This window comes from Mastigoproctus giganteus, chromosome 9 (assembly GCF_048544385.1).
Source record: "Mastigoproctus giganteus isolate SK-2022 chromosome 9, ASM4854438v1, whole genome shotgun sequence".
Lineage (NCBI taxonomy): Eukaryota > Metazoa > Arthropoda > Arachnida > Uropygi > Thelyphonidae > Mastigoproctus > Mastigoproctus giganteus.
The window spans coordinates 106102496-106130378 of NC_143583.1; the positions used below are offsets into that span (position 1 = coordinate 106102496).

Consider the following 27883-nt stretch of genomic DNA (forward strand, 5'->3'; position numbering starts at 1 on the left):
TAACTTCCAGAGATCAATCTTTGGAGTAAGCTGGATGATTGCCCTTGCAATTAGGACACTGCAGAGTTTGTGCCTTGCATTCAGATTGAGTATGAGTTTTGCGACCGCAGTTTGGACATGTTGCATCTCCACAGCATGCTGTCTGGGAGTGGCCAAATTTCTGTCATTTGTAGCATCTCTGAGGGTTTAGGATAAAGGGCCAAACACGACAGTTTAAATAGCCTGCTTTGACTGAGGATGGTAGAGTCGTGAACTAAAGGTTAAAATTATGCTACGTGTTGGGACTAAGGTGCCGTCTTTTCATATCGTGATTCTCTTGGCCTGAGTTACATTTTGATCCTTTAGTTCCTGGATTATCTCTTCCTCGGAAACATTCAATAGGTCCCATTCACTGATCACTCCCTTGGAAGAATTCAGGGTGTTATGTGGATGACTTGAATTGGAATTCCACTTAAGTTTTGATAGGAGGTCAGAGTGTCTTTGGTGAGAGGTCTTTATTAGCAAGTCACGAGACTGAAGACGTGTTACCATTTTTGGAGATGCTGCTGCATTTGCAAGGCGTTGTTGTATGATGAAAGGGGAGAGCTTGCTGACAGGCTGTGAAGACAGAGAATGGATGATCAGGAAAGCTGGAAGTTCCTGCTTGTTTGCATCCTTTTTCTAGTCTTTTCGACAATGAGAAGTCATGATCAGTTTCGTGGTTGTCATGTTGAGAGCTCTTTGGCTCTAATCGTGGGAAATCATTAGTGTCCATGTTTACTCCTTTTAGCCCTGGGAGAAGGAATTTCTTCTTCCAGATTACCGGCCCCACCACATGGAGGCAGGAGTGGTGCCACCAGTGACCAAGCGGTTATTAAGGCTAGTATTTAATATAAATACTAAAAAAGAAAGGTAGATTCCCTTTCTGGATTCTTACGTAAGACTTTTTAAGCAAAGAACCACTTTAAGTGAACAAAACAGAAGAAAATCGCACAACAAAAATAGAACTATATCACTTTCAAAGATCACTTTATGAGTCGCAGAGAAAAATCGCTTGGCACTCGGGGACCTCCGAAGGAAATGCCAACTCCAAAGATCAGTGCCGTGGTGGACTGCGGAACTACCACAGTTAAGACGGGAGGTGCAGAGTGCTCATAAAAAATATCAAAGTGAGAGGAGGAATTACTCTTTCAGAATAGTGAGTGAACTGAAGAGACAATACAAATTATTATACCAAGAAAATATTGTAATTTAAGAAGGCTTTATGGCAGAATTTTGTAAGGGAGATGGGCTCTGCTGACCCCTGTTCTCCTGTACATAAACTCATCACAGAGAAAATTTACAGTAGTGTTGCGATGTCGACGATAGTGGTATCGGAAAGGGAGACCCTGGGGTATGCAGATTCTGTTGCTTGTCTTCTGGATGATCTGTTTTTGCAGAATACTCCAGATAATGAACAACAAATAGAAACTGTACATGAGAATGAAATAGATTTCAAAATATAAGAGCAATGAAGCTCAATCCTTCCTACTTATTATTAGCCATATGGTGTAAGGAAGCCTAAGACTTACGCTACACCAGCCAAAAAAAAAATTTTCTGAATTACCCCGAGAGAAAGAATCACCAAGAAAAAGAAGAATGATGATTTAAGTACTATTTGTAAATTACAAAGATCTACTCATACCTTTTGATAGGAAAATTCTCTTAATGAACTTAGGGAACTCTCTACAAGATTTTTGAACAGGGAATATACATTAGATATAACTGAGAGTATTCAACGACAGATGAAACAAAAATCAGAATTGGTTTCACTTAGTGAGAACACTACACAAAAATACTTTAAAGTTCCTTATGTACAACAGTGGTATAAACAATTTAGTAATATTTTTTAAAAACACTGAATTTAAAATTGTAGCACAGCCCATAAGTAAACTCCACACAGTATTGAAGATGAGGAAGACAACTAAAATCGTTAGCACGGAATGAACCAACATAGTCTATAACATTGCATGTGGGGAATGTAACTCTTTTTACATTGGTTCTACCCAAAATTATCTTTTGATGCGAATTCAACAACATCAGGCATCTGTGAGGGCAAAAAGGACAGGTGCATCTGAACTCTCCTTTCATATCATCCATGAGAACCATGTTTTTCTTTTTAATGAAGCAAGTGTAATTAATACACAACACGAATATACAAAGCTCTTAATAGAACATTCACTTATCCAAAGGATACTATTGTATTTCACTAGAAATGAAATTAAACTGTAACTCCAAAAATGTATATAGACTGTATACTATTTTGGAATCATGGACCTTGACGCACATGTGTAAATAACACTATTTACATTGGTTAACAAAAATAATCTCATTGTGGAGCCCTATTTTAGTTGAGTCTTATTATATAAGAGAGTGGATATTGTTAAGTCACTTTACTTCTTGTGAGCACAGATCATACTGAAATAACCTAGTCCCTTATAAAGAAGTTTAGTCAAAAATATTTTAAGTAATTTTGACAATTGTCTTCGATTTCCAGTATGATATTTCTGGTTGGTGTAGTTTTGGGTGGGTTGATGTACATCGGCTACGCTTTGCTCTTCCTTTTGGCAGTGAGTAGATAATGGAAATCGAATACAAGATTAGTTTTTAAGAAATCTGAATATATTAACAATATTTTAAAGCATAATATTGTGTTATAAATTTAGTCCTTTCACATAATGTATTAATTGGAGCAATTTGATGTGAGCGTCGGGCTGAAGAATTTTCCTATCAAAAGGTATGAGTGGATCTCTATAATTTACAAATGAGAATGAAATGTATGATACTGAACGGGGTAAACCTCCCTTCTCTCCCAGTGAGCTAGAACTTGCTGTCCAGCAAACCAAAGATAGTAAGGCTCCGGGACTGGACCAGATAGAAAATGCTGTTGTCAAGCAGATATGTTAGGAGAGTCCTGGCATTGTACTTGACATGTTTAATGCCTGCCTTTGTGAGAGTATATTCCCTCTAGTCTGGAAGAAGGCAGTGTTGAGGGTTATCATCAAAAGTCCTGAGAGGCCCATGAATGAGCCACATTCGTATTAGTCAATCACGTTGTTACCCATAATGGGGAAGTTGCTGGAGTGGCTGGTTCTTGGGTGGTTGGCCTGCTATGGCGCTCAGGGGCTGGCATCCAGCAAACAATTTGGGTTTAAGGCTGGCTCCTCTTCTGAGGATGTCATTAGTCGCTTGATGAAATGGACAAACAAAACAGCCTGTCGATATGTGATGGGGTTGTTCACGGACTTTACGGGGCATTCGATGCTCTGTGGTGGGTACCGTCCTCCACAGGGCTAGGGCATCACTCTGTCCGGTAAACGTATACCGCCTTCCAAAGGACTACTTTCACGGAAGGCAGGTAACGGCTAGAACACCACATATTGAACGTGAGAAAATAGTCTCTCAAGGTTGTCCTCAAGGTTCCATCGTGGGGCCTACACTTTGGAATTGGGTGCTCGATGAGTACGTGGTTCTGCACTGTGTGGAAGGCACAGTCATTGAAGCTTATGCAGACGACCTTGTCATACTGGTAGGCAGTGATTCACATTGAGAGTTGGAGGAGCAGACAGAGCCTTCTTTATCCCAATTGATAGATTGGGCCAGTCTGCATAAGCTGCAGATTTCTGAGAAGCAAAAAAAAAAAAAAAACTGCTGCCGTTCTTCGGAGGGGATGCCTCAGCTGGACCAGACCACCAGTTTGCCGCTTTGGGGATTTTTCTCTTAGAGTGGCACAAAAAACTATGTATCTTGGCATGTGCCTGGGAGAGTGTATGACCTTAGCAGCACATGCTACTTACCTAAGAGACAAGGTGAAACAATTGTATGCCAAGCTCCAGCTAGTGACTCGGGGTAGATTGGGATATAAAGGGGAGTGCCCTCCACCTCTTTTATGATAACATCTTTATCCCGATCTTGACTTACAAGGCTGGGGCTTAGGCAGGGTCAATTGAACATTCACATATCCAAAGGATACTATTGTCTGCTCAGAGGTTTGCTCTTCTGAGTATCGCCAGATCCTGCAGGACTGCGGCTACAGACACGTTGTGCATTCTCGTTGGAAAGATGCCGGTTGAGCTGGTGGTGGCATGGCATGTCTTGCATTATGCCTTTAAGAGAGGAGTCCCTAGACAGATTTTTGGCATCAAGTCGTGTCTGGTGAGGCAGGCTACTGGACCGCCTGATTTAACACTTGAACGAAGGTGGATGAATGACGAATTGGAGGCCATGTGGCAATTGCAGTGGATCAATTCTGAGAAAGGTCATCATTTGTATGCCTTCTATTCATATTGTGAGCCAGGGACGATGTTCCTGGCTCCAGGTCAGGCTGGTGGTGTGCACTGTTCTCACTGGACATGGCCTGAAGTCAAGGTTGTTTCGATTGGGGTTGTCCCCGACGGAGCTATGTGCTTGCAGAGTGCTGGAGACTGGCCTCCACATGGCGCTGGAATTTCAGTATTTTGAGGACATTAGAGGGAGACTGGAGTGAGGGACACTCGTCCTCTCCTCTTCTGTTTTAAAGGAATTGTTTTTAGAACATAAAAAGTTTTGTTATTTTACATAATTTTCCTAAAATCGCTTATAGAAGAAGTAGGACGATGCTCAGCTAGAAGTAGAGACCTACCTCCTCGTGGCAGGGATGTAACTCATGGTGGGGACAGTAACTCGTGGTGTGATTGGCCTGTCTCCACCACGAGGCCAAATGGTCAAAATTTCTTGAATTATAATATATTGTTTTTGAGTTGACCAGTTGGTCTTTGTGTTGAAAATAACCTACTAGATTGTAGAGAAGTAAACACGAATGAGAACCAAGTCGCATATGGGTGAAAACCCGGGTGGTGACTTGGGATGAAGCTCACTCAAATGACAAATGCACTGTTTTGCTGATAAACAAAAGCAACTCAGACTCAAAACATACAAAGAGCTCATTCAAGCTGTCGATGAATCCCTCCTTCTTCGATTCAATCAAAACAGTAAGATGCCATAAAGTTTTTAATATGATCCATAGAGAGATAAAGCATGAAATGGAGATCAACATAATCTTGACACAAAATATTGTTATCAAAAACCGAAGTGATTTTAATCACTTTCTTCATTAGCAAGGGAATTATTCATAAGGAATTTTGTCTATATGATCCATAGAGAGATAAAGCATGAAATGGAGATCAACATAATCTTGACACAAAATATTGTTATCAAAAACCGAAGTGATTTTAATCACTTTCTTCATTAGCAAGGGAATTATTCATAAGGAATTTTGTCTACAAGATAAGACAGTGAATAAGAAGTATTCTGCACAAGTTTTAGATTGTTTGGTAAAATTATTCACCAAAGTCTCAGTTTTAAGAAAAGGGAGTTGGTTCCTTTTACAAGACAATGCTGAGCCACATTCTCCATGGATTATCAAGAAGTTTGTGATGAAGTGTGGATTGTGGAGCTAAACCACTCCTCTTATTTCCCTGATTTATCTCCTCTACACTACTTTTGGTCCTAAAATAAAATTCATGCTGAAAGAACAATGATTTGATGATGTAGAGGATTCACCAGAAATTATAAAAAGGAATTGGTGTCAGTCAGTACAAATGTGTTTAAAAAAGGTTCCAACAGCTCTACAAGCTATCTCACAAGTGTGTAGATGTTTGATGTGATTACTTTGAAAAATATTAAAAGCTTTTTTTTATATTCTAACTGGTGTTCTTTAAAGTGACTCAATTGTGGAACCCTGTACAAATGTAAAAATGAATTTATTCAGAATACCTAATAATAATTATATATATATATATATATATATATATATAGTATTAGCTATTTAGATGTGTCATAAAAGTTAATTCCATAAGCAACACAGACAACAATTTACAATTCTCTACCACAACTTCTTTTGTTTGCTCACTAAAAATAAGTGTTTTTTCAACACTATTATTTTTAAAATTATAGTTTTATTATTTCAAAAAATAATAAATCGGTTTATTTTAACAGATACTGTACTAACAAAATAAATTTATCATTAACAAATATATACATGAAAGAATAAAATTATTGCTAAACGAACCACACTCACCAACTATTGCAACATTTAAAGACTCTCTTTCTTTAAATACACCATCCAGGGGAATTTTGCCTAATTCTGATCTCATTGTTGTCTGAGCTAACTGTGTGACCGCAAATTCAGGATCTTCAACTCCATAACTTGCCTAAAAATGGGCATTCAATTTTAGTATTTAGTATATAAGTTATATACTGCAAGGAAGCCACAGGCTTTTACTGCCTCACTTTTTGAAAAAAAAAAAAAATAATAATAAATAAAAAAATAAACAAAAATTAATAAACAAATGTATATAAAAAAATAAACTATCTATGTGTTTCCCACCTCACACAGGTGACTATCAGCTGACCTTTCAATTTACCCAAGCTGTCAGCCTCAACTAATGGAAGTATTTATTCCAATTATTAGCAATTTGCTGGCTAAAATAAAACTTCCTACAATCTAGTCTAAACCTCTTTCCCCATAATTTAAATTTACACCTCTAGTCCTAGAATGGTTCTAGGACTAGGGGTGAAAATTTGACCACCATTAATTTTACAATCTCCTTGAAGAGTCTTATAGACTTCAATCAGAATCTCTCTGAAGTGGTTCTAAAAACCATATATTCAAAGTCTTTCCCCATATTGGCCTCTTTTTGCAGTTCTTGCTAAGCAATGTTCCTTGAAAATGTCCACAGGTTGCCTGCTTTTTTGGAAATTTTCAAGAAACACTTTCTTTTTTCTTTTAGGTACTGTCTCCATACTTGAACACAGTATTCTAAGTGTACTCCTTGCATTTACTTTATACAGTGGTATTATGACCTCCCTATCTAAATAAGCAAATGTTCAATAAATCATTGATAAGAGCTTCATGTCCTCTGGTATCATTTGTTAATGATACTAATGAAGCCAATTAGGTTTAATCAGGTGGTTCATGACATTAATCATGGTATGAAAATACAACAAGAACTTAAAAAATTAGGCCAATCGGTTGAGAAGTGACAAATGAAGTTTAAAATCAAAAAATGCAAGGTACTGCATATGAGTAATAGTAATCCCAGAATAACCTAACTGTGTGTTACCAAACTCAGTGTAGTGGAGAACGAAAAACATCTGGGGGTAACTGTGCAGTCAAACATGAAGTTCTCTGAGCAGTACAGATGGTTTGTTAAAACAACTCATCAGGTATTTTCAATAATATACAGTAATTTTGACAGTAGGGATCAAGAGGTATTTATTCTTTTAGAAAGAGAAATTCCAGAAGTTCATCAAAATCTAAAAGGGTGCTAAATGATATTGTGATAACTAAGAAGAAAGTGGAAGAGAAACTGTTGAAGATTAACATAAAATAGGCACCTGGAATGGATGGAATATATCTAATTATATTAAGGGAGGTGGCAAAGGAGCTGAGCAAACCTTTAGCCATAATTATGAGAGTATTTTTGGATTCAAGAGAGGTCCCTATGGGCTGGACATGGGCAAATGTATACCCTATTCATTTGGAAATACATTTACACATCTTCGGGGGGGGGGGAGATCAAAAGGTGACATGAATAATGACAAACCTGTTAGCTCAACTCCTGTTCCAGGAAAAACAACAAAAGTCTCTAGTTAAAGAAGTAATGCGGGATCATCTAGACAGGAATGCACTTATACTGCAGTCACAACATGCATTTGTTAAGGGATGATCTTATCTAACCAATGGGATTGCATATTATGATGTGCTAACAAAGGAACTGGATATAAAAAATTTATTTTGACATCATATACTTGGAGTGTTGCATGTAAAAGACTGCTGTACAAATTGGAGCAGTGTGGCATTAAGGGCAAGTTAATGCCAGACTGCTCTTCATGAAGACAGAGTAGTTATAGCCACTGCTCTTCATAGACTGTTATTTGTGGAGTACCCCAGGGTTCAGTGCTGTGCCCAATGTTATCTTCTACATTTATTAATGAGATTTATGAAGGCTTATCAGTCTTAATGACTAAGTTTGCATATGATATGATACGAAGGGTTACAGGGTAATTAATCACAGTAATCACAGGTATACTACTGCAACAAGATCTAAAAAAATTAACATTGATAAATGCAAGTACTGCATATGAATAGCAGTAATCCCAGGTTAGCATAGCAACTGTGTGGCTATGCTAAAGGTAGTGGATAATGTAAAGGATCTGGGGGTAATTGTGCAGTCAGATATAAAGTTCTCTGAGCAATGCTGAGAGGCTGCCAGGACAGCTCATGGATTTTGTCTATGATATACAGGAACTTTGCTAGCAGGGGTAAGGAAGTGATTATCCCATTGTATAAGGCAACAGTTAGGCCACATCTTGAGTACTACATACAGGTCTGGAGAAACTTCATTTTAGGAATGATGTGGATCTGCTGGAACAGGTACAAAGGGCAACAAGCTGGCAAAGAGAACAAAAGGATGATCTTATCAAGGCAGGCAAACAGATACTGCAAGTTCTGCAAACTTGCAGTATCTGAAGACTAGGCACCTGCTAGGTGATCTGACTGAGGTGTTTTAAGCTTTGAATGGATTGAGCAAGCTCAATGCTGATGGTATTCTTTCTCTTGTTCAGATTACACATGAGGGAGCATAAATTCAAATTGAGGATGGATAGTTGCGGGATAGACGTGTAAGTTTGCCTTCAACCAGAGAGTAGTTGATTGTTGTAACAAACTTCCATCTGGTGTTGTGGAAGTAGGTAATCTGAATAAATTTAAGGAAAGGTTAAATAAATTATTAGATTAAACAAATTAACAAATTATTAGAGGACATGGACATGTGATGTGGGAAAGGTTTTTTTTTTTTGTTTTTTTTTTTTGTTTTTTGGCTGATGCTGTATAAGCTTACTTCCTGGCATCATCTATTAATACTAATCATAGCACCTAAATAAGTCTTGCTACTATACTGTTTTTAATTCAACCCTATGAAATGTGTAAGTTATGTTAGGCGTTGTTATTTCTAAGTGTAGGACTTTGCATTCTGCTGCATGAAAATTTAGTCACAGCATTTCTGACCATCCTTGAAGCCTATTCAAGTTATTCTTAAAGAGAACTGCTTGGCACTGATCATTAACCGCTGTCCAAATTAGCATTAGTAGAGGCATATGATGCAAGAAAGCAAGCTTATGCAGCATCAGCCAAAAAAAAAAAAATCTTCACACCATCGGCAGATTTTGACATCACACCCTCTATCCCCTTTATTTATATCATTAAGAAAATCAGAAACAGCTGTAATCTATGAACCAATCCTTGGAGGAACTTATTTCTAACATTAATCTAATCTGAAGAGTAACCATTCACCACAACCCCTACCTACTGTCTTGCAGCCACTCTACAATCCATCTTAAAATCCTACCCATGATCCAACATGTTCCAGTTTATACAGTAACCTTTCATTCAGACAAACAATTCAGAATTATTTCTTACATCCAGCTCATTGGTAATTTTCAAATTATTTTCCCTTAAAAGCCATGTTGTGTTTCCTTCAGAATTCCATTTCTATCTAAATGTTCCTGTACTGTACTCTTAATCACTGCTCCATAAAATCAGACTGATCAGTCTATAGTTATTCACATCACTTTAGAACCACCATGCAATACCAATATACATTTCTCCAAACCAAAGAAATTTCTTCCAATTTTAAATAACAAGAATTACACAATACATAATCAAATTTGGCTAAACCTAGTAATAAGCACATTGTTGCATGCTGTCAATCATTCTTTTTTCAGAATCATGTCAATATAAATTTTAATTCAAGGTTTCATCAAAAAGTTTGATGAATGTGGCAAAAAATAAATTTTATTCAATGATAAATGTTTAAATTGTTAATATCCTTCACTATAATCTCCTTCTGCAACCACCCACTTGTTCCATCTTGCCTGTCACTAATCAAAAAATTTTTGGAAATCATTTGTGAATATTTTTAAGCATTCTATTGTGTTTAATTAGTTTTCTTGAATTGACAAAAATCATTTTTTCTTTTCATGTCCTTGTTTTAATTTTGAGAATAGTCAAAAGTCCCATGGTGTCAAATGAGGTCAATAAGGTGTATGTGCAGCACAATTGGTATGTTTCAGTCAGTCATAATGTTTAAATTTTATCATTTCGGTACACAAAACAAATTAAAAAAACATAAGTTAAACTTGGTATGCTAGTGCTCAAGAGATGTTGTTGCAAGTCCTGCACATAATCTTTTAGCCACTATGCATTCAAGAATTATATGATCATTCACAAAACTTTCTGATCAATTCTTGCACATGTCCAATAATATTTTCAACTGATTAATAAAATAATTTGGTTTAGAATAGTGAAAGGAATATTAGGTCAGAGATCCAGAGGTAAACTTTGAACTAACATGAAATTACAATATACACATTCATCAGAATAAGAAAAAAATATATAATTTTCTCCCTCACACTAATACAGCAGAAACAAAGGCAAATCCCTCACATGTAGTGTGGTGCCCTTGACAAAAGATGACTAAATCTGTATCATTCTGTATTTATAGAGTGATCCGCTTGGATCATTCTATATTTTTAGAGTGATCTATTTGGGTATGAATAAAATTGTTTTTGAAATAGCAACTATTACTTTCTGTGACTCAATACAGGTGAAACCCGTTATAATGCAATGCTCGGGATCCAAAGAATCACATAACAATACAAGTGGCATTGTGTCAGAAAATTTTAGCCATTTTTTTGGCATTCGAACTTCATGCATACTATCAATTTTGATTATCTCTTTTTTTTTTGCATGATAATTGCAATAGTACATCTAAGAAAAATCACATAAAGAATAATAATGGAAATAATATGCAATTGCGTTTTTTCAATCTTTTACTGATGTACTGTAGAATTAAGTATTTTAAAAAAAACCAATATTCATGTTGTTAAATATGCATAAACACACACTTTTTGTCATAAAAACAAATCAATACTCACAAAAACTGCTTCTCCACACTGTTGTAATGACTGTTATGTTCGTGTTTTGAAATTAACAAACAGTCGAAAATTCGGGAGAAAAAGGAAAACATAATTCACTCTGTGTTCTTTCAACTAAGTAGACATTAGTGAACAAACTTTTGCACATTTTAGTTGTTACTTTCAAGTCTTTCATTTTTTAAAAAAACAATCAAGGGATGACTGTTTCATTACTACTCTTTGTTTCTTTTTAACAATTTCAATAAGGTGTTTTAACTGTAAAATTTAATGGGAATCTACCATTTCTTTTTCGAGAAATTTAAGTCCACTTTGCAAACCAGAAGAGTGCCTTTGCAATCTTAGGTGGTGGCTCTAGCTCCTTGTCTCACATCGTATTCAGTTGCATATGGATCATGTTCGCCAGTAATATTTTCAATTATTATTATTAGCAATATGGTGCAAGGAAGCCTGAGGCTTATGCTGCAGCAGCCAAATTATTTGAGTCAGTTGTGTGCTTGTATGTAGGACAGTTTTTCCCATCCATCCAACATTCTACTGTGGCCGCTCTTTCTCTATCGATGAAATGTGCCAGTATGGCTTGGCGTTGGCCACATCATCTTCTCTCAGGCCTTCATTAGTGTAACTTGACAAGAACTGGTCAGCAGCAGCAGTGACAGCTTCCTCTATAAAGCCCTCAAAGGCATTCTCTATATCACTGTCACTGGCTACTTGGGAGTTATCCAGGATCAGACTTGCACCCAATATGTTTCTCCAACATTTTGATATACATATTTTCATCAGAGTTTCCCAAGTTTCATCACCAATATAAAAAACTTCCTTTAAGTTCAACTTCTTTAAAAATTAGGTAACAGAATCCTAACTAGTGATTATTCGCTGTATCAGAAGTAGCTCACTTGGATTTTACCATCTCTGCTTATTAGATTATCGGAATGATACAGCAGTTATCCAGCAGCAAGAGAGCATTGGTATCCAGCCCTTGTTGCTGTAAGTGTTTACATACAAAGGTACAAAATGTTTATGAAACCATTTTTCAAAAATACTGGAAGTCATCCATGTATTTTTGCTAAATCATAAGCAAATGGTATAGAGGACATGTTCACTGTGCTGATTTAAAATTTCTAACACAAACTGTACAGAGAAAAGTAAGATCACTGTCTTTCATTTGCTTGAAGCCTTGTGTTCTTTTAGCATTGTTCTTACAAGATAAAGTGCCGACCGGGCTAGCCAGGTGGGTAAAGTGTCTGCCTGGCAACCCAAAAGTCGTGGGTTCGAATCCCGCCTCGGGCTTGGATCAGAGTAAAATGCAAAAAGTTTGGGAGGTACATTATGGCCACATAAGCAGATGTGCCAACAACTAACAAAAAAAAATAAATTAAAAAAAAACAAGATAAAGTTGAATTGGGTAACTTTTATAACAAAGTCCGGTCTTGTCACAATTATATACCAGTTCTGTGGTATAGCCACCATTTTAAATTATTTTCTGAAGCTAGGCAGCTTCATTGTCGGCTGAAGATATCTCACCTGATATAGTCGTTTTGGTTATTTCATGCCGCTTTTTAAAAAATGTTAGCCATCCATTACTTGCAGTGAATGCTGTGGACTCATTTCCATGAAGACCACTGTCGAATTTTTTAGCTTGGGTTTGCAGATGGGGTCCAGATAGAAGCGTGCCTTCAGATCAATTGAAAAAACCACCGAAACACAGCTTTATCCAATTGTTCATCTTGGGGTTGGCGCAAGTGTTTTCGCTGCAGTCCATCGCTTGTTTTCATAGACTTGGCTGCATCATAAAGTTTCTCCCCTCCTTTCTTCAATGTAGATTCATTCATTCCAAAGTCTCTAGCCACTTGAGTCTGTTGTACTCCGGAAAGAGGATAGGTTGCATGGTGATGGTTGAGTTAAGTGCCTATGGAATTGTGCTCCATTTTTTGATGTATTAAGTGTGGTTTAAAGAGTTGTTACTTTTATAAAATATATGACATGGATAGAGATAAGATTGGTTAGTCATAGGATAAAATTTTATTACAGGTATTAAAGAGACATACAAGATATTGGTGTTTGAAAATTTTGTCTTCAAATGCTAATCATGACAAATATACTACCTATAGCCTCATAGGCTTAGCACAGAGGATTTTCCTTTGTGAAAGTTCCCATAGACTTTACATTGTCCCTTTGAGATAACGTTACACATAATGGAGACTTGATATCTCATTGCCTTGGAGATTTACTGGTTTTTGGGTGGCCTCTTTAGAGAGAAGCCTTTAAATATTTATGCATCATCAAAAATTGTGACTATATCAGTCTTTTATTACTTAGAACTCATATTTAAATTTCGGAAAAGTCCCATATGTTAAAGTTAAAGTGGCTGTAACCCTCTTAATTTTGGAGCTGAGGATCTTATTTTTAAAAATAAGAATCTCCTTGATATTACTTATTTTATAAATATTTTTGTGGCACCCCTGTCAAATAGAGGCTGAGGTCTGAAACCCAAACTTGGTGAAATCTCCAACTCTTATGCAGATTTCATCCCCAGTGGGGTAAAGCGTCTATATAAGACATATATCAACTCACCGAACACTGCCTCGATAGCATCAGCTATCGAGGCAGTGTAAGGTGAGTCAGAAAACTGCTAGCGTGGGGGTATACACGGAATAATAGATTAACAATAGCTGCTGGCAGAGGTGAAAGTGATTCTTGCACTGCTTCTAATGGAATGAGCAGCAGCCTGGAAAACAAGATGCAGGGGATTTCAGAGACTGCTGGTAGTCATTGCAGTACAAGAAAACACATGGGTTGTGTTCGGGTAGCTAAGAATAGGAATGGACCAATGCTAGGAGTTTGGTAAATAAATTTGATGAATTTGAGGTGTTGGTCAAAACATCAAAGGCTGGGATATTGTTGGGATATCAGAGACGTGGTGTCACACGTATATAAGGAATGTAGAACTGGAATTTGGGGAGTACAACTTCTACAGAAAGGATAGACTGGATAGGAAGGGAGGAGGGGTTATGGTATTAGTTAAGAAATACATAAAATCCAAGGAAGTGCAGCCAGTTGACATTGCTGGACAGTACAGTGTCGAGTCAGTTTGGTGTGACATAAGCACTGGGAAATCAAAACTGAGAGTAGGAGTGTGTTATAGGCCTAATGACTCTGATGGGTATAATAAAAAACTGTACAGGAAATAGTGGGCCAGTAAATCAGGGATCTTATAATAGGGAATTTTAATTTCTCAGATATTGACTGGAATTTATGGATTGGTCACTCACACACTAGCAAGGCTTTTGTGGATTTATTTGATGATTGTTTTCTGCATCAGCATGTTCGGGAGGCAACTAGAGGGAGTAATACTCTTGATCTGATTATCAGTATTGATTCTTCATGCATTAAGAACCTGCAGATAAAGGAACCACTAGGTGGTAGTGATCACAGTATGCTGAAGTGGGATTTACTCAAAGAGGTAACTACCATCAGGGATAAAGGGAAGGGTTTTTGCTTTCGTAAAGGAGACTATGATGGTCTGAGACAGTATTTAAATTCTATACGGTGGGACAAACTGATGATGTTACCAACAGCAAATTTAAAATGGGAAGCATTCAAAGAATTAATCTTGGAAGCTACTAGGATTTACATACCAACAAAGAAATAATGTTCAAGGTTTAGGCCAAAATGGATGTCTGATGAGCTAATAAGACATGTGGCACAGAAGAAAAATGCATGGAATACATATATATTAATAGGTGACATGAAAGCTTACGATAGATATAAGCTGGTCTGTAACCAAGTCACAAAGGAGATTAGGCAGGCAAAGGCAGATTATGAGAAATCCTTGGCAAAGAATGCAAACATAAACAGCAAAGAGATCTTTACGTATGTAACCTCTAGAAGGAAGGGGATGAATCAGATTGGTTCACTGGATATCGATGGTTCAACTATTGATGATCCTGCTCAGACGGCTAACAAACTAAATGGGTATTTTGCATCGACATTCACACATGAGGAGTTATTCAGCAAGGGGAATTTCAGAGGTGTATTCAACTCTGGCAGTAAGCTAGAGAATCTTGTAATAACTGAGAGTAAAGTGGAGGAGAAATTGTTGAAGATAAACATAAGAAAGGCATCTGGGGGAATTAATGGAGGCACTGGTTAAAGGGAAATTAATGGAGGCACTGGTTAAAGAAGCATTTCAGGATCATCTAGACAAGACTTCAGTTACAGCTCGGACACAGCATGGGTTTGTTAAGGGGAAGTCTTGTCTGACTAATTTGATTGGATACTATGATGTAGTCACAAAGAAACTGGATGCAAAGAATAACTTTGATATCATATATTTGGATCTTAGAAAAGCCTTTGATACTGTTGCACATGGAAGACTGCTGCACAAATTGGAGCAGTGTGGCATTGGAGACAAATTGCTGCTATGGATAAAGGGATGGTTAAGTGGAAGAAGACAGAGTGGTAATCAATGGTGTTACGAGTGGTAAGAATCCCACCTTTCTCTTTTTGGATAGATAAAATCTTTCGTAATTGATAAAATCAGTATTAGTCTGGTTTCCCTAACTGGTGATATCTATTTAGATTGTGTTGTAATTCGTAATACTGTTAATACCATCAACAAGGACTGAAACCAGTAGAATCAAGCAATTATTATTCAAAATTGGAGTAAAATATTATTAAAAACTTTTAAGAAAGCCAGCCCACTCGTAACTAGCATAGAAGAAACCATGTACAGTACAGCGATAAACTTCCGTTGTAAGGTCAGAAAAGGTCAAGGGAAATTGTCTTCCCTTGTAAACATACAAGTGCTCCGCAAATATGAGATGATACTACAGCAGGGGAAGAATAGTCGCTTCCCGCATAAACAGCAAATAATTTGAGCTCTTTCTGAATGATCTTGATATTGGATAACAATCTCGCTTGCCCAAAGATGGTCAAGAGTAGCATCTGCAACAGAAGCGCCTCCTTAGCGACCATAGAAATCGTGACGTACTTAGGGTTCATTGCTCGTTAAGAGGTTTAGAAGATGAGTCAACAGATTCTTTGGCCATGACATGATACTCGGACCATCTGAGATTTTGGCCTTGGAACTGGAACATCCAATGAGACGAGCAGCGGAAAGAACCACAAAAGGATTTGACCTGATATAAAAGAAGAGTAGAAGCATAAGTGATAGAGAGAGAGATAGGATAGAGAGAGAGAGAGGGATGGGATAGAGAGATGCAGATATAGAGAGTATAGGTAGATAAGTAAAATACAGATAGAGCTAGTTAGAAAATTTGGAAAGTCTTGATTCTTTTAGTTGTAGTGAAAATACTAATAAAATAGTGCCAGTGCGAATCATATTGAGGGAAGCAAGGAGTTCCAGCCAGCAGGAGGAAGCAGAGAGAAGCACCCTAGAAGGAGGAAGTTCAAGGAAGCAAGAGAGAAGAAGATACAGTAAAGGGGTAAGCTGAAATGCTTTATCAGTTGTGTATGAAAGTGATAGATTATTCTAATGAAACAGCAGACGGACCTAGCTTTAGCTATAAAAAAGATGATTCCTTTCTAAACTATTCAAGACTGGCTTCACTTCCTTTCAAGGAAGTGAAGCCAGTCGACATCGCTGGACAGTGCAGTGTTGAGTCAATTTGGTGTGACATAAGCATTGGGAGATCAAAATTGAGAGTAGGAGTGTGCTATAGGCCTAATGACTCTGATGAGTATAATAAGAAACTGTACAGGGAAATAGAGTGGGCCAGTAAATCAGAGAGTCTTATAATGGGAGATTTTAATTTCCCAGATATTGACTGGAATTTGGGGGCTGGTCACTCACACACTAGCAGGGCTTTTGTGGATTTATTGGATGATTGTTTTCTACATCAGCATGTTCGGGAGGCAACTAGAGGGAGTAATACTCTTGATTTGATTATCAGCAGTGATTCTTCATGCATTAAGAATCTGCAGATAAATGAACCACTAGGTGGCAGTGATCACAGTGTGCTGAAGTGGGATTTACTCAAAGAGGTAACTACCATTAGGGGTAAAGGGAAGGGTTATTGCTTCCGTAAAGGCGACTACGATGGACTGAGACAGTATTTAAATTCTATACAGTGGGACCAACTGATGATGTTACCAACAGCAAATTCAAAATGGGAAGCATTCAAAGAACTTATCTTGGAAGCTACTAGGCTTTACATACCAACTAAGAAATATTGTTCAAGGTTTAGGCCAAAATGGATGTCAGATGAATTAATGAGGCATATGGCAGAGAAGAAAAATGCATGGGATACTTACAAATTAACACGACACAGAAGCTTATGATAGATACAAGTTGATATGCAACCAAGTTACAAAGGAGGTTAGGCAGGCGAAGGCAGATTACGAGAAATCCTTGGCAAGTGATGCAAAGAAACACAGCAAAGAGTTCTTTACTTATGTAAACTCTAGAAGGAAGGGGATGAATCAGATTGGTCCACTTGATATTGATGGGTCAACTGTTGATGATCCTGCTCAGGTAGCTAACAAACTAAATGAATATTTTGCATCGACATTTACACATGAGGAGTTATTCAGTGAGGGGAATGCCAGACGTGTATTCAACTCTAGCAGTAAGCTACAGAATCTTGAAATAACTGGGAGTAAAGTGGAGGAGAAATTGTTGAAGATAAACACAAGAAAGGCACCCGGGGTGGATGGGATCTATCCAGTTATATTAAAGGAGGCAGCAAAGGAAGTAAGCAAACCCTTAGCCATAATTATGAGAGCTTCCTTGGACTCAGGGGAGGTACCCATGTACTGGAGATGTGCAAATGTGACCCCAATTCACAAAGGAGGATCAAAGGCTGACACAAGTAATTATAGACCTGTGAGCTTAACTTCTGTTCCAGGAAAATTAATTTAGGCACTGGTTAAAGAAGCACTGCAGGATCATTTAGACAAGACTTCAGTTATAGCTCGGACACAGCATGGTTTTGTTAAGGGGAAGTCTTGCCTGACCAATTTGATTGGATACTATGATGCAGTCACAAAAGAACTGGATGCAGGGAATAACTTTGATATTATATACTTAGATCTTAGAAAGGCTTTTGATACTGTTGCACATGGAAGACTGCTACACAAATTGGAGTAGTGTGACATTGGAGGCAAATTGCTGCTATAGATAAAGGGGTGGTTGAGGGGGAGAAGACAGAGAGTGGTAATCAATGGACACTGCTCATCGTGGACTAATGTTATTAGTGGAGTCCCTCAGGGCTCAGTGTTGGGTCCATTATTATTTTCTGTATTTATAAATGATATTGATGATGGTATATCAAGCTTAATGTCCAAGTTTGCAGACGATACAAAGGTTGGCAGGGTTGTCAAGGACACTACTGACACTATGCTGCTGCAACAGGATCTGGAAAGGTTGAGCAGATGGGCTGAGAGGTGGCAAATGAAGTTTAACATTGACAAATGTAAAGTACTACACATGGGAAACAGCAACCCCAGAGCAATGTATCAACTCTGTGGTACTACACTGACAGTGGTAGAGAATGAAAGGGACTTGGGGGTGGTTGTGCAGGCAGATATGAAGTTCTCTGAGCAGTGCAGACGGGCTGCAAGAGTAGCTCATGGAGTATTGTCAATGATATACAGGAATTTTTCCAGCAGGGATAAGGAGGTGATTATTCCCTTGTATAAGGCAATGGTCAGGCCACACTTGGAGTACTGTATACAGGTCTGGAGGCCTCATTTCAAGCATGTAGAGCTGCTGGAACGAGTACAGAGAAGGGCAACAAGATTAGTGAATGGAACAAAGGGGTGCTCTTATGAAGAAAGGCTTATGTTTTGCAAATTACAGTGTCTGGAGACTAGGCACCAGCGAGGTGATCTGATAGAGGTGTATAAAGCCTTGAATGGTTTGAGCATGCTCAATGCTGATGGGATTCTTCCTCTAGTTCAGAATAATCACCTGAGAGGGCATAAATTCAAATTGAGGAAAGACAGATGTAGGATAGACGTGCGGAAATTTGCCTTTAGCCAGCAGGTGGTTGGTTGGTGGAACAGAATTCCATCCCTTGTAGTGGAGGTTGATAGCCTAAATAAGTTTAAGGCTCAGCTGGACAGGTATTTTGAACGAACAGAGGGGTGAAGTGGAAGTGGTTTTTTTTTTTTTTTTTTTTTTGGCTGATGCTGCATAAGCTTGCTTTCTTGCATCAAATGCCTCTACTAATGCTAATGCTATTCCTTTCTATGTTTTTATGAATGTTATACACGAGATGTATTATATGTCGCAGTACAGTAGTATAGTATCATGAATATTAACTGGTTAACGTAAAAGCTTGATAATCCAATGTATGCACTTTAATTATTAAATGTCTTAAATATTAAACAGAGGGGTAAATGGAGAAAGAGATGTTGATATCCAGTTGATATCTAGCATGGGCAATAGCCACATATATATACATGTGTTAGGATACTATATACAGTAAACCCCCGCTATTCGCGGGGGTTATGTTCCTGAGAAATGTCGCGAATACAGAAAACGCGAATACTGAGTTATGGCTCCCATAGTAATAAAGGGGTTCCGTTCCAAAGTATGAAATATATAAGAAAAACTAGTCTAAAATTTTGTCTATGTATGTATTATATATACCTTCATAATATGACTATGTACATAGACAGTACATAGTGAAATGCAAGCATATGGCATTGAAATGAAAATAAGAAACAATTTGATATTAAATATAATATTTATTAGAAATTTCAAACAAATCTTTCAATCTAGCGCCTTTGCTATAGCTAAAAAACTTATCCCGACAGTGCTATCGCCAGTTTCACTAAAGTGTTGATAAAGTTGTTTTGCCTTTTCATGAATGATGAGTGAACTTAAGGGAATTTTAGTTTGAGTTCGGTCTTGTATCCACAGATTTAAAGCTTTTCCATTTTTTTCTAATTGAACATCACGAGTTACAGAGCAAATTTTTGAAGCAATTAGCACGTTTTCATGAACACTACAGCGGATTTTTTCTTTCGATTTTTTGATTGATCGTACCGTTGACTCATTGATTTTGTAATGTTTTGCCACTGAGGAGACACTTTCACCATTACAAATTTTATCTAATAACTCACTTTTATTCGCTAATGTCATCACCTTCTTTGATATTTTCACATTTCTCTTGTTATTCGTAGCCATATTTTTGTACGGGTTAGAAAGAACTTGTCCACAATAAAGTCACTTTCTTCCGTTAACACACTCGAAAAAGTCTGTTTTACATTGCAAAACGGTAGATTTATCACTTTTATAAGCATATCAATTTATAAATTGATAAATTTATTCAATTTATAAGCATATAAATTAAAAGAAAATGACGAAAGCTTCCATGACAAGCGCATAACACATACTGAACAAGGATTAGCGAGAAACATCCACGCGCGCGATTTTGTCTCCCCTCTCCCCCCACCCACTGAGCGCTGTTTTGACCGGGAAAGATAATTTTAGCCACACCCATGTTTTTTTATGGCGAAAAATATTCACGGCGCTTTAAAACTCACATTTTTTAGGTTTCATTTTATATTAAATCAGCGATCGCGAATACGCGAAACCGCGAATACAGATACCGCGAATAGCAGGGGTTTACTGTATTGTTATATTAACTGTATGACCCTCTGTAAAAGGAGTGTAACCATAAGGAATCATGGTAATGCTAAACTGGTATAAGTGAAACTGTAATAACTTTTAAATCTAATAACTTTAATGAGAAGAAGAATAATATTATAGGAACAAGAGTGATATATGTATGTGTATTTTTTTTCCTTTGTAATGTGATTTTATATATATATTAATAAATGATTGTTTTGTTGAAATTTTACCTCGTTGCTGAACTCCAGAACACATCAGTAATCACCTGAATTGATTAAGTTCAATAAATGTTATTGCGCTAGGGATAGAAAGTAATTTTCATTAAATTCCTCCTTAGTTACCCAACGCAGCAGGTCCAAACTGCGGCATAAGGGGAAGATGAGTTACTCTTCTCTCTCTCTCTTATGTTGAGGGTATACGAGACCTGGTCCTAAACAAAGCCACAAGGCACACAGATAAGGCCATAACTGTGTTCGAGGGGTACTGATTAAGGAGGGAACCTCAATCAAATAAATACAACTGAATAAGCCCGTACATTTTGGTGCTGCGACCCTCGTACAATGGACACTGTTCTTAGTGGACTAATGTTATTAGTGGTGTCCCCCAGGGTGCAGTGTTGGGTCCATTGTTGTTTTCTGTATTTATAAATTATATTGATGATGGTATATCAGGCTAAATGTCCAGATGATACGAAGGTTAGCAGGGTTGTTAATGACAGTACACTGCTGCAATAGGATCTAGAAAAGTTGAGCAGATGGGCTGAGAGGTGGCAAATGAAGTTCAACATTGACAAATGTAAAGTACTACATATGGGAAGCAGTAATCGCAGAGTAACGTATCAACTCTGTGGTACCACACTAGCAGTGGTAAAGAATGAAAAGGACCTGGGGGTAATTGTGCAGGCAGATATGAAGTTTTCTGAGCAGTGCAGACAGTCTGCAAGAGTAGCTCATGGTGTCTTGTCAATGATATACAGAAATTTTTCTAGCAGGGATAAGGAGGCGTTTATCCCCTTGTATAAGGCAATGGTCAAGCCACACCTTGAGTACTGTATACAGGTCTGGAGACCTCATTTTAATAAGGATGTAGAGCTGTTGCAACGAGTACAGAGAAGGGCAACAAGATTAGTGAATGGTACAAAGGGTTGCTCTTACAAAGAAAGGCTTAATTTTTGCAAATTACAGTGTCTGTAGACTAGGCACCTTGTAGGCGCCTAGTCTACAAAATAAAGCCTTGAATGGTTTGAACATGCTCAATGCTGATGGGATTCTTCCTCTTGCTTAGAATAATCACTGAGAGGGCATAAATTCAAATTGAGGAAAGACAGTTGTAGGATAGATGTGTGGAAGTTTGCCTTTAGCCAGTGGGTGGTTGATTGCTGGAACAAACTTCCATGTGTCATTCTAGAAGTTGATAGCTTAAATAGATTCAAGGCAGAACTACACAAACATTTGGAGCAAGTGGATGGGTGAAATGAGAACGGTGTGTTTTTTTTTTTTTTTGGCTGATGCTATATAAACGTCTTTGGAGATTGTCCCCCATAAAGAAGATTCTCCTAAATGTATCAACTGCAAGAGACGTGGGAGAGATTATAATCATTCCATAAGGTATGCCAAGTGTCCTGAATATTTGAAAGTGGTAAAACTTACAGACAGCAGACCCAAACATGAGTGATAGTGGTTCAAATTCGGCAAAAGAGTTGGCCAGTAAGAATCCAATTTTGCGTAAAATAATATATGAGGGTGTAAAAGGTCAGATAAATGGTCAGTGCTCAAGAGTGGATTGGATGAAATTAGAATAACAGCATTAGAAAATGATTTTGGTATTATTTGCATACAGGAACCCTTTCATTCTTCGCAGGTGGTGGGGCCCATAAAATAATGGAATTTCCCACCAAGGTAAGAATTATTCATTCGCTTGACAAACCTCCAAAAAGTGCTATAGTTGTTTTAAATAATGATCTGGTTGTTACCAACATTATAGGTTTGTGCATGGACACTGGCCTGTTTAATGATTTCAATGCCTTTCACAAGTTTTATATTGTGTCTGTCTACTGTCCGCCAACTGAAGACATATAATTGATGCTCCATCATTTGGACAATATATGTACTAATTCTGCTTCTAAAAATCTTATAATAACAGTGGATTTAAATGCCAAATCCAACTTCTGGCACAGCAGTCTTACTGACCCTAGAGGATTGGCGCTTGAGGATTTAATTTTATCCTACAACTTAAGTGTGCAAAACTTGCCTGACAAGCCGTTCACATTCTCTACCGTGAATGGAGAATCCAATATAGACATCACTCTTACCACAGCCAAAATAGATGAAATTAACTGATTGGGATGTTATCCCAAGCCTATTAAATAGCGACCACCACACTATTGTATTTGGTTTGAAGCCACGACAGCAAAATAATGATTCACAGCAAGAAGACCTTAGACGTTTTTCAATGACTAGCATTAAATGGAACAAATTTAAAGATTACCTTCTCAACATTTTCACTGCAGATGTTGTAGACAGTTTAAACATTATGACGGCATGGAGTTTATAAATTTCATCCAGATCCACCTGTACTTGGCAATGGAGCACTTGGCAAAAAGAAAGCAGACCAGATGAACTTCTGTTCCTCTTCAGATTTAAGTAACCTGCAAAAGCAAGTACAGCTGGCTAGAAAAGAATTCCAGTGACAAAGACACCTTTCAGCTTGCAATGCTCGGATTTACAGGGAAGCATACAGTAACCTAAGGAAAAGTTATCAGAAGGCAACTGCCAAATCCAAAGAAAGGTATTGGCAAAATTTCATTATGGATATCAGAAACAAACAGCAATGGGGTGGGGTTTACCAGATATCAAGGAATGAAATAACTTGTGGGGATGTTTATAACACAGTTAAAGTAGATGGTCAAGAGACTCAAAACTGGATGTCTACGGTGGATTCCATAATTAATGAACTATTTCCCAAAGATTTAAGGTATCTCGATTCACCTGAACAAATGCAAATACATCAAGATAATGAAATTTATGAAGGACCATCAGACACTAAACCCTTTACACTCCTGGAATTGGCCACTGCAGTGGCAAAGCTCAATGGCAAGAAATGCCCAGGTATTGACCTGACTGAGAATACAGTCATTGTAAAATTTTTTGACATTTTCCCGCACATTCTTTTAAATTTGATGAATAAGTGTTTACTAGAAGGCATATTTCCAGGTCAATGGAATAGCTCTACTCAAAATACTGCACAAGCCTGGGAGATCAATATCAGATCTGCGGGCATACTGACCTATTTTGCTTTCAGCCAACCTGGGGAAGTTATTTGAACAAATGTTAGCCCCAATAATCGTAAAAATGCTAGAAAAACACCATTTATGCTCAGAAGCACAATACTGCTTCAAGAAAGGGCGGATGGCCAAGGACGGCATAAATTTTCTGATCAACTATGTGTCCAACTCAACTGCCAAATACGTACTTTCAATATTTGTGGACTTCGAGGGCACATTTGACACTTTATGGTGGGAAAGTGCCCTCAGGGGCTTGAGATCTGCAGACTGTGATGTGTATATCTAGTGTTCTGCAATCATACTTTAGTGATAGATATATTAAGGTTGTGGCTAAACATCTCACGTATTGGGCTCAAGTTTCCAGAGGATGCCCCCAAGGATCAGTGTTGGGACCTATCCTCTGGAACACTATTCTAGATCAGTGGTTAACGAGGGAACACAAAGGTATCAGCAAGGTAGCTTAGGTGGATGACTTGGTGATTGTGGCTGATGGAAGCACAAGGAGAATAACTAAACAGAAAATACAGCCTATCTTGGATAATTTGATGGCATGGGCTACAGTCAACAAACTGAAAATATTCCCAGTAAAACCAGTTTTATGACTTTTAAGAATCATTTTAGCCACAATAGACTGCCCAGAATCTGATTGAATAATTCCCAAATCCCTTATGTATCCCATAACTAGATACAGTAAAAGTCCAAAACTCCAGACTGCTTGGGGACTGGGTCAATCCGGATTTTTGGATTCTCAGGCAGTACTTTTAAAATTCAAATTTAAGATGGACTAAAGAAGATATGACCAGGTAAATTTTGACAGTTTATTCATTAGCAAATAAAGCATGCTTCATTTATCGAAATGAGCAGTTTTAAGGAAAAATAAAGTCGACGACTGACAAAGATGTAAATAAAAATTTTCACCCACGTGAAAAAAAAAAAAAAAAAGAATGTGTAATGCTTGAAATCATGTTTAAAAATGAACAGTGTAAAAGAAAAATACAGTATATAAATGAAAGCAGAAGATACATATCTTATATAAATTAATTATTTGCTTTAGTTTATTAACAAAACATTTTCATATAAAATACAAAGTTCGAAAAACAAACAAATATATATTCATTCTTTTCCATGATTTCTGTTGCGTCCATTGCACTGCTTGTGGATGGAACACTTGTACCTTCTACTCTATCTGCTGCACTGCTTGCAACTTCTATTGCTTTCTTTAAATAGTTTCGTATATCATCTTGTTTACGACTGTAATTTCTTTGTGATAAAATTATTATGCACCATGTGTGCATGCATGGCGTCCTGAAGACTGAAGCTATGGTTCTGTTCCATAAATTTAATAACTGTTTCAATGGACTTTTCTGCAGCAGCCCAAGATATCTTTTCTTCACCAGATTCTTCTGAATAATTCTCTTCTATGTTATCAGGAATTATAATGCTGGTTGGACAGACAACTTGAGTAGTCAAGACCCACCAATTTTCAAAAAAATCAAACAAATGCTAATAATTTATTGTAATTTTTCCTTGTAGAGGATCTGCGATCTCATTATGAATTTAAAATAAACTTTGTGGATTTTTTTAAAAGGGTAATATAGGCTATTTTTGGAAATTTTAAAGGAATATTAAATTTTAAGAATATTATATATTTTATTTTAAGGCAGAAGATGAATACGTGTCGAGGCCATCTTTTATAGCCCAGGCACGTTCCATTGGCATATTTCAAAAGCATGGGGAGTTGCGTAGTCGGAAAAGGGTGAAGTAGGGTGGGGGAGGGGAAATTCAATTGTGAATTGTAGCCGATCATGTAAATGATCGGCTACAATGAGTTGAATAATGTAGATCAGCTACAATTCACAATTGAAAATGAAGAAAACAACAGGATCAACTTCCTAAATTTAACATTTACAAGAAATGCCACCAAAATCAACACAAAAATATACAAACCTACCCAATAAGGGGAATTATTATTTACATTTTGACAGCTACAGCCCCCTCTCTCACAAAAAATCAATCCTAATAGCCCAGTTCAACAATGCTTTCAGGTATTCATCCACAGAAGATGAACGCAAACACTTAAGAATAGATTTTCCAACTGCGGTTACCCAAAATGGCTCATAAATGGCACCTTAAATACAGCCGATAAAAGTAGTAAAGAAAAACCAAAACGAGAAGCACCAAAATAACAATGGATAGGGCTCCTGTACATTGAAACGTACCAACGACCATTGAAAAAAATCTTCAAAGATTCCGGAGTAAATCTAGCCTTTGGCAGCTCCAAGAAACTATGGACATACCTAAAAAGCTCAGCTATCAACAAAAAAACAAACGTGGTTTATGCAATCCCCTGTGCACCGGATTGCGATTGCATATATATATATATATAGGCAGCATGAGAACATCGCTACATACAAGAATCCAAAAACATAAAAGCAGTTTAAAAGTAGCCGCAAATAAAAGAAAAAGCAGACCGAACGAAAAAAAAATAATAGTTCAGAATCAGTAGCTCTCCACTTAGACACAGGACATTACCCATCTTTTGAAAACATGATAATAATTGACAAAGAAGACAAAATTTAAATTAGAAACCAGTGAGATACTAGCAATGAGATCAATAAACATACATAGACCAATAATAACCTCTGAAGAATGAGACCTAAAACAAATATTCCATAAGTTAAATTTTAATGACAGAACATAACAACCCCCCCCCCCCAAATCCAGGACCTCTACTTAAGGGGACGGGTAGTCACGCACCAGGATTTAAGAGTGAAATCCCTTTCTTTCCCTTTCCTACCTTTTTTTGCCAAAAAAAAAAACGTCTACAATTTCCAATTTCCCAAACTATAAGTGTAATACAATGAGGTGGGAAATTCTTCCTTTTCCCTTCCCCCGACTCTACTTCATTTTCTGACTACTCAATCCCCCTCCCAAACTTCATTAAGCATGGGGGAGATTGACTCAGCATTAAGTTTGAGTAGAGGGTTGTCTTCCGTACATAATTTAACAATTTCCATCAGTTCTTTCACTTCAGATGCCTTCAGCATTATGTGAAATCCTTCAAAATCTTCGTTTCGATCAGATTGTAGATCTGCAAACATCATGTTCGGCCATAACTTTCGCCACGCTCTTAAGAGTTATGGGCTTGACTGCATTCCATGCAGTCGCGAGTGAAAATGTTGCATCTTTGATTGTAAAACTGCATTTAAATTGTGAAGGGTCAATCATAAAATCATTTTTATAGTGACATTTAAAGTTCCTAATGGCTCCTTGATCCATGGGTTGAATTAATGGTGTTACATTTGGTGGCAAGTAACATGCAAAAATATTTTTGCAATCAGACACTAATTTTGATTCATGCAAGTGGGCCCTACAGTTGTCTAGAAGTAGCAGGCACCAATTTTCTCAAGTTCTGACGAACTGATGGAACAAAATCATGAACAAACCAATCACGAAATATATCTTTGTCCATCTAAGCATTCTTTTGGGCTTTATAGTCACAGGTCAGTGCACAATTCCTTTAAAGGCCCATGGGTGCTGAAATTTACCAAATCACCAAAAGCTTAATTTTATGCTGACCTGAAGCTTTAGCACACATATTAAGCTTAAACCTTATTAAGCTTAAACCCTGTTGCATTTCGTTCTTGGTTTCCAGCCAAAGCTTTTGTGGGCAAACACTTCCAGTAAACAGCTGTTTCATCAGCATTATAAATTTGATCGGCTGTAAGGTTGTAGTCAGATACAATTTTTTTCAAATGTTGCACTATATTGTTTCTGCTTGTATATCAGCCAACTATCTTTCTCCAGCAATATCTAATTGTCTAATACCATGATGAGTTTGACTTGGCGCATTATGGTCTTAGCTGCCAATGCGCCATAAAAAATCAAATCAAATCAAATCAAATCAAACCATGATGAGTCTTGAAATTCCTAAGCCATCCATCACTAAATGTGCACTATGATTCAATGTTCATTTGCTCCTTAAAAGACCTTGCTTTGGCAAT

At 37.4% G+C, this 27883-nt stretch overlaps 1 protein-coding gene across 2 annotated transcripts in view; it reads right to left on the reverse strand.

Annotated features, from left to right (window-relative positions):
- The window catches only part of Stoml2 (stomatin like 2), a 213702-nt gene that overhangs the window by 122963 nt on the left and 62856 nt on the right, over positions 1–27883 (reverse strand). For both annotated transcript variants that reach the window (XM_090382179.1, XM_090382178.1), the window contains exon 5: positions 6077–6209. In XM_090382179.1, the coding sequence (XP_090238305.1) occupies positions 6077–6209 (133 nt within the window). The remainder of the gene's footprint in view (positions 1–6076; positions 6210–27883) is intronic.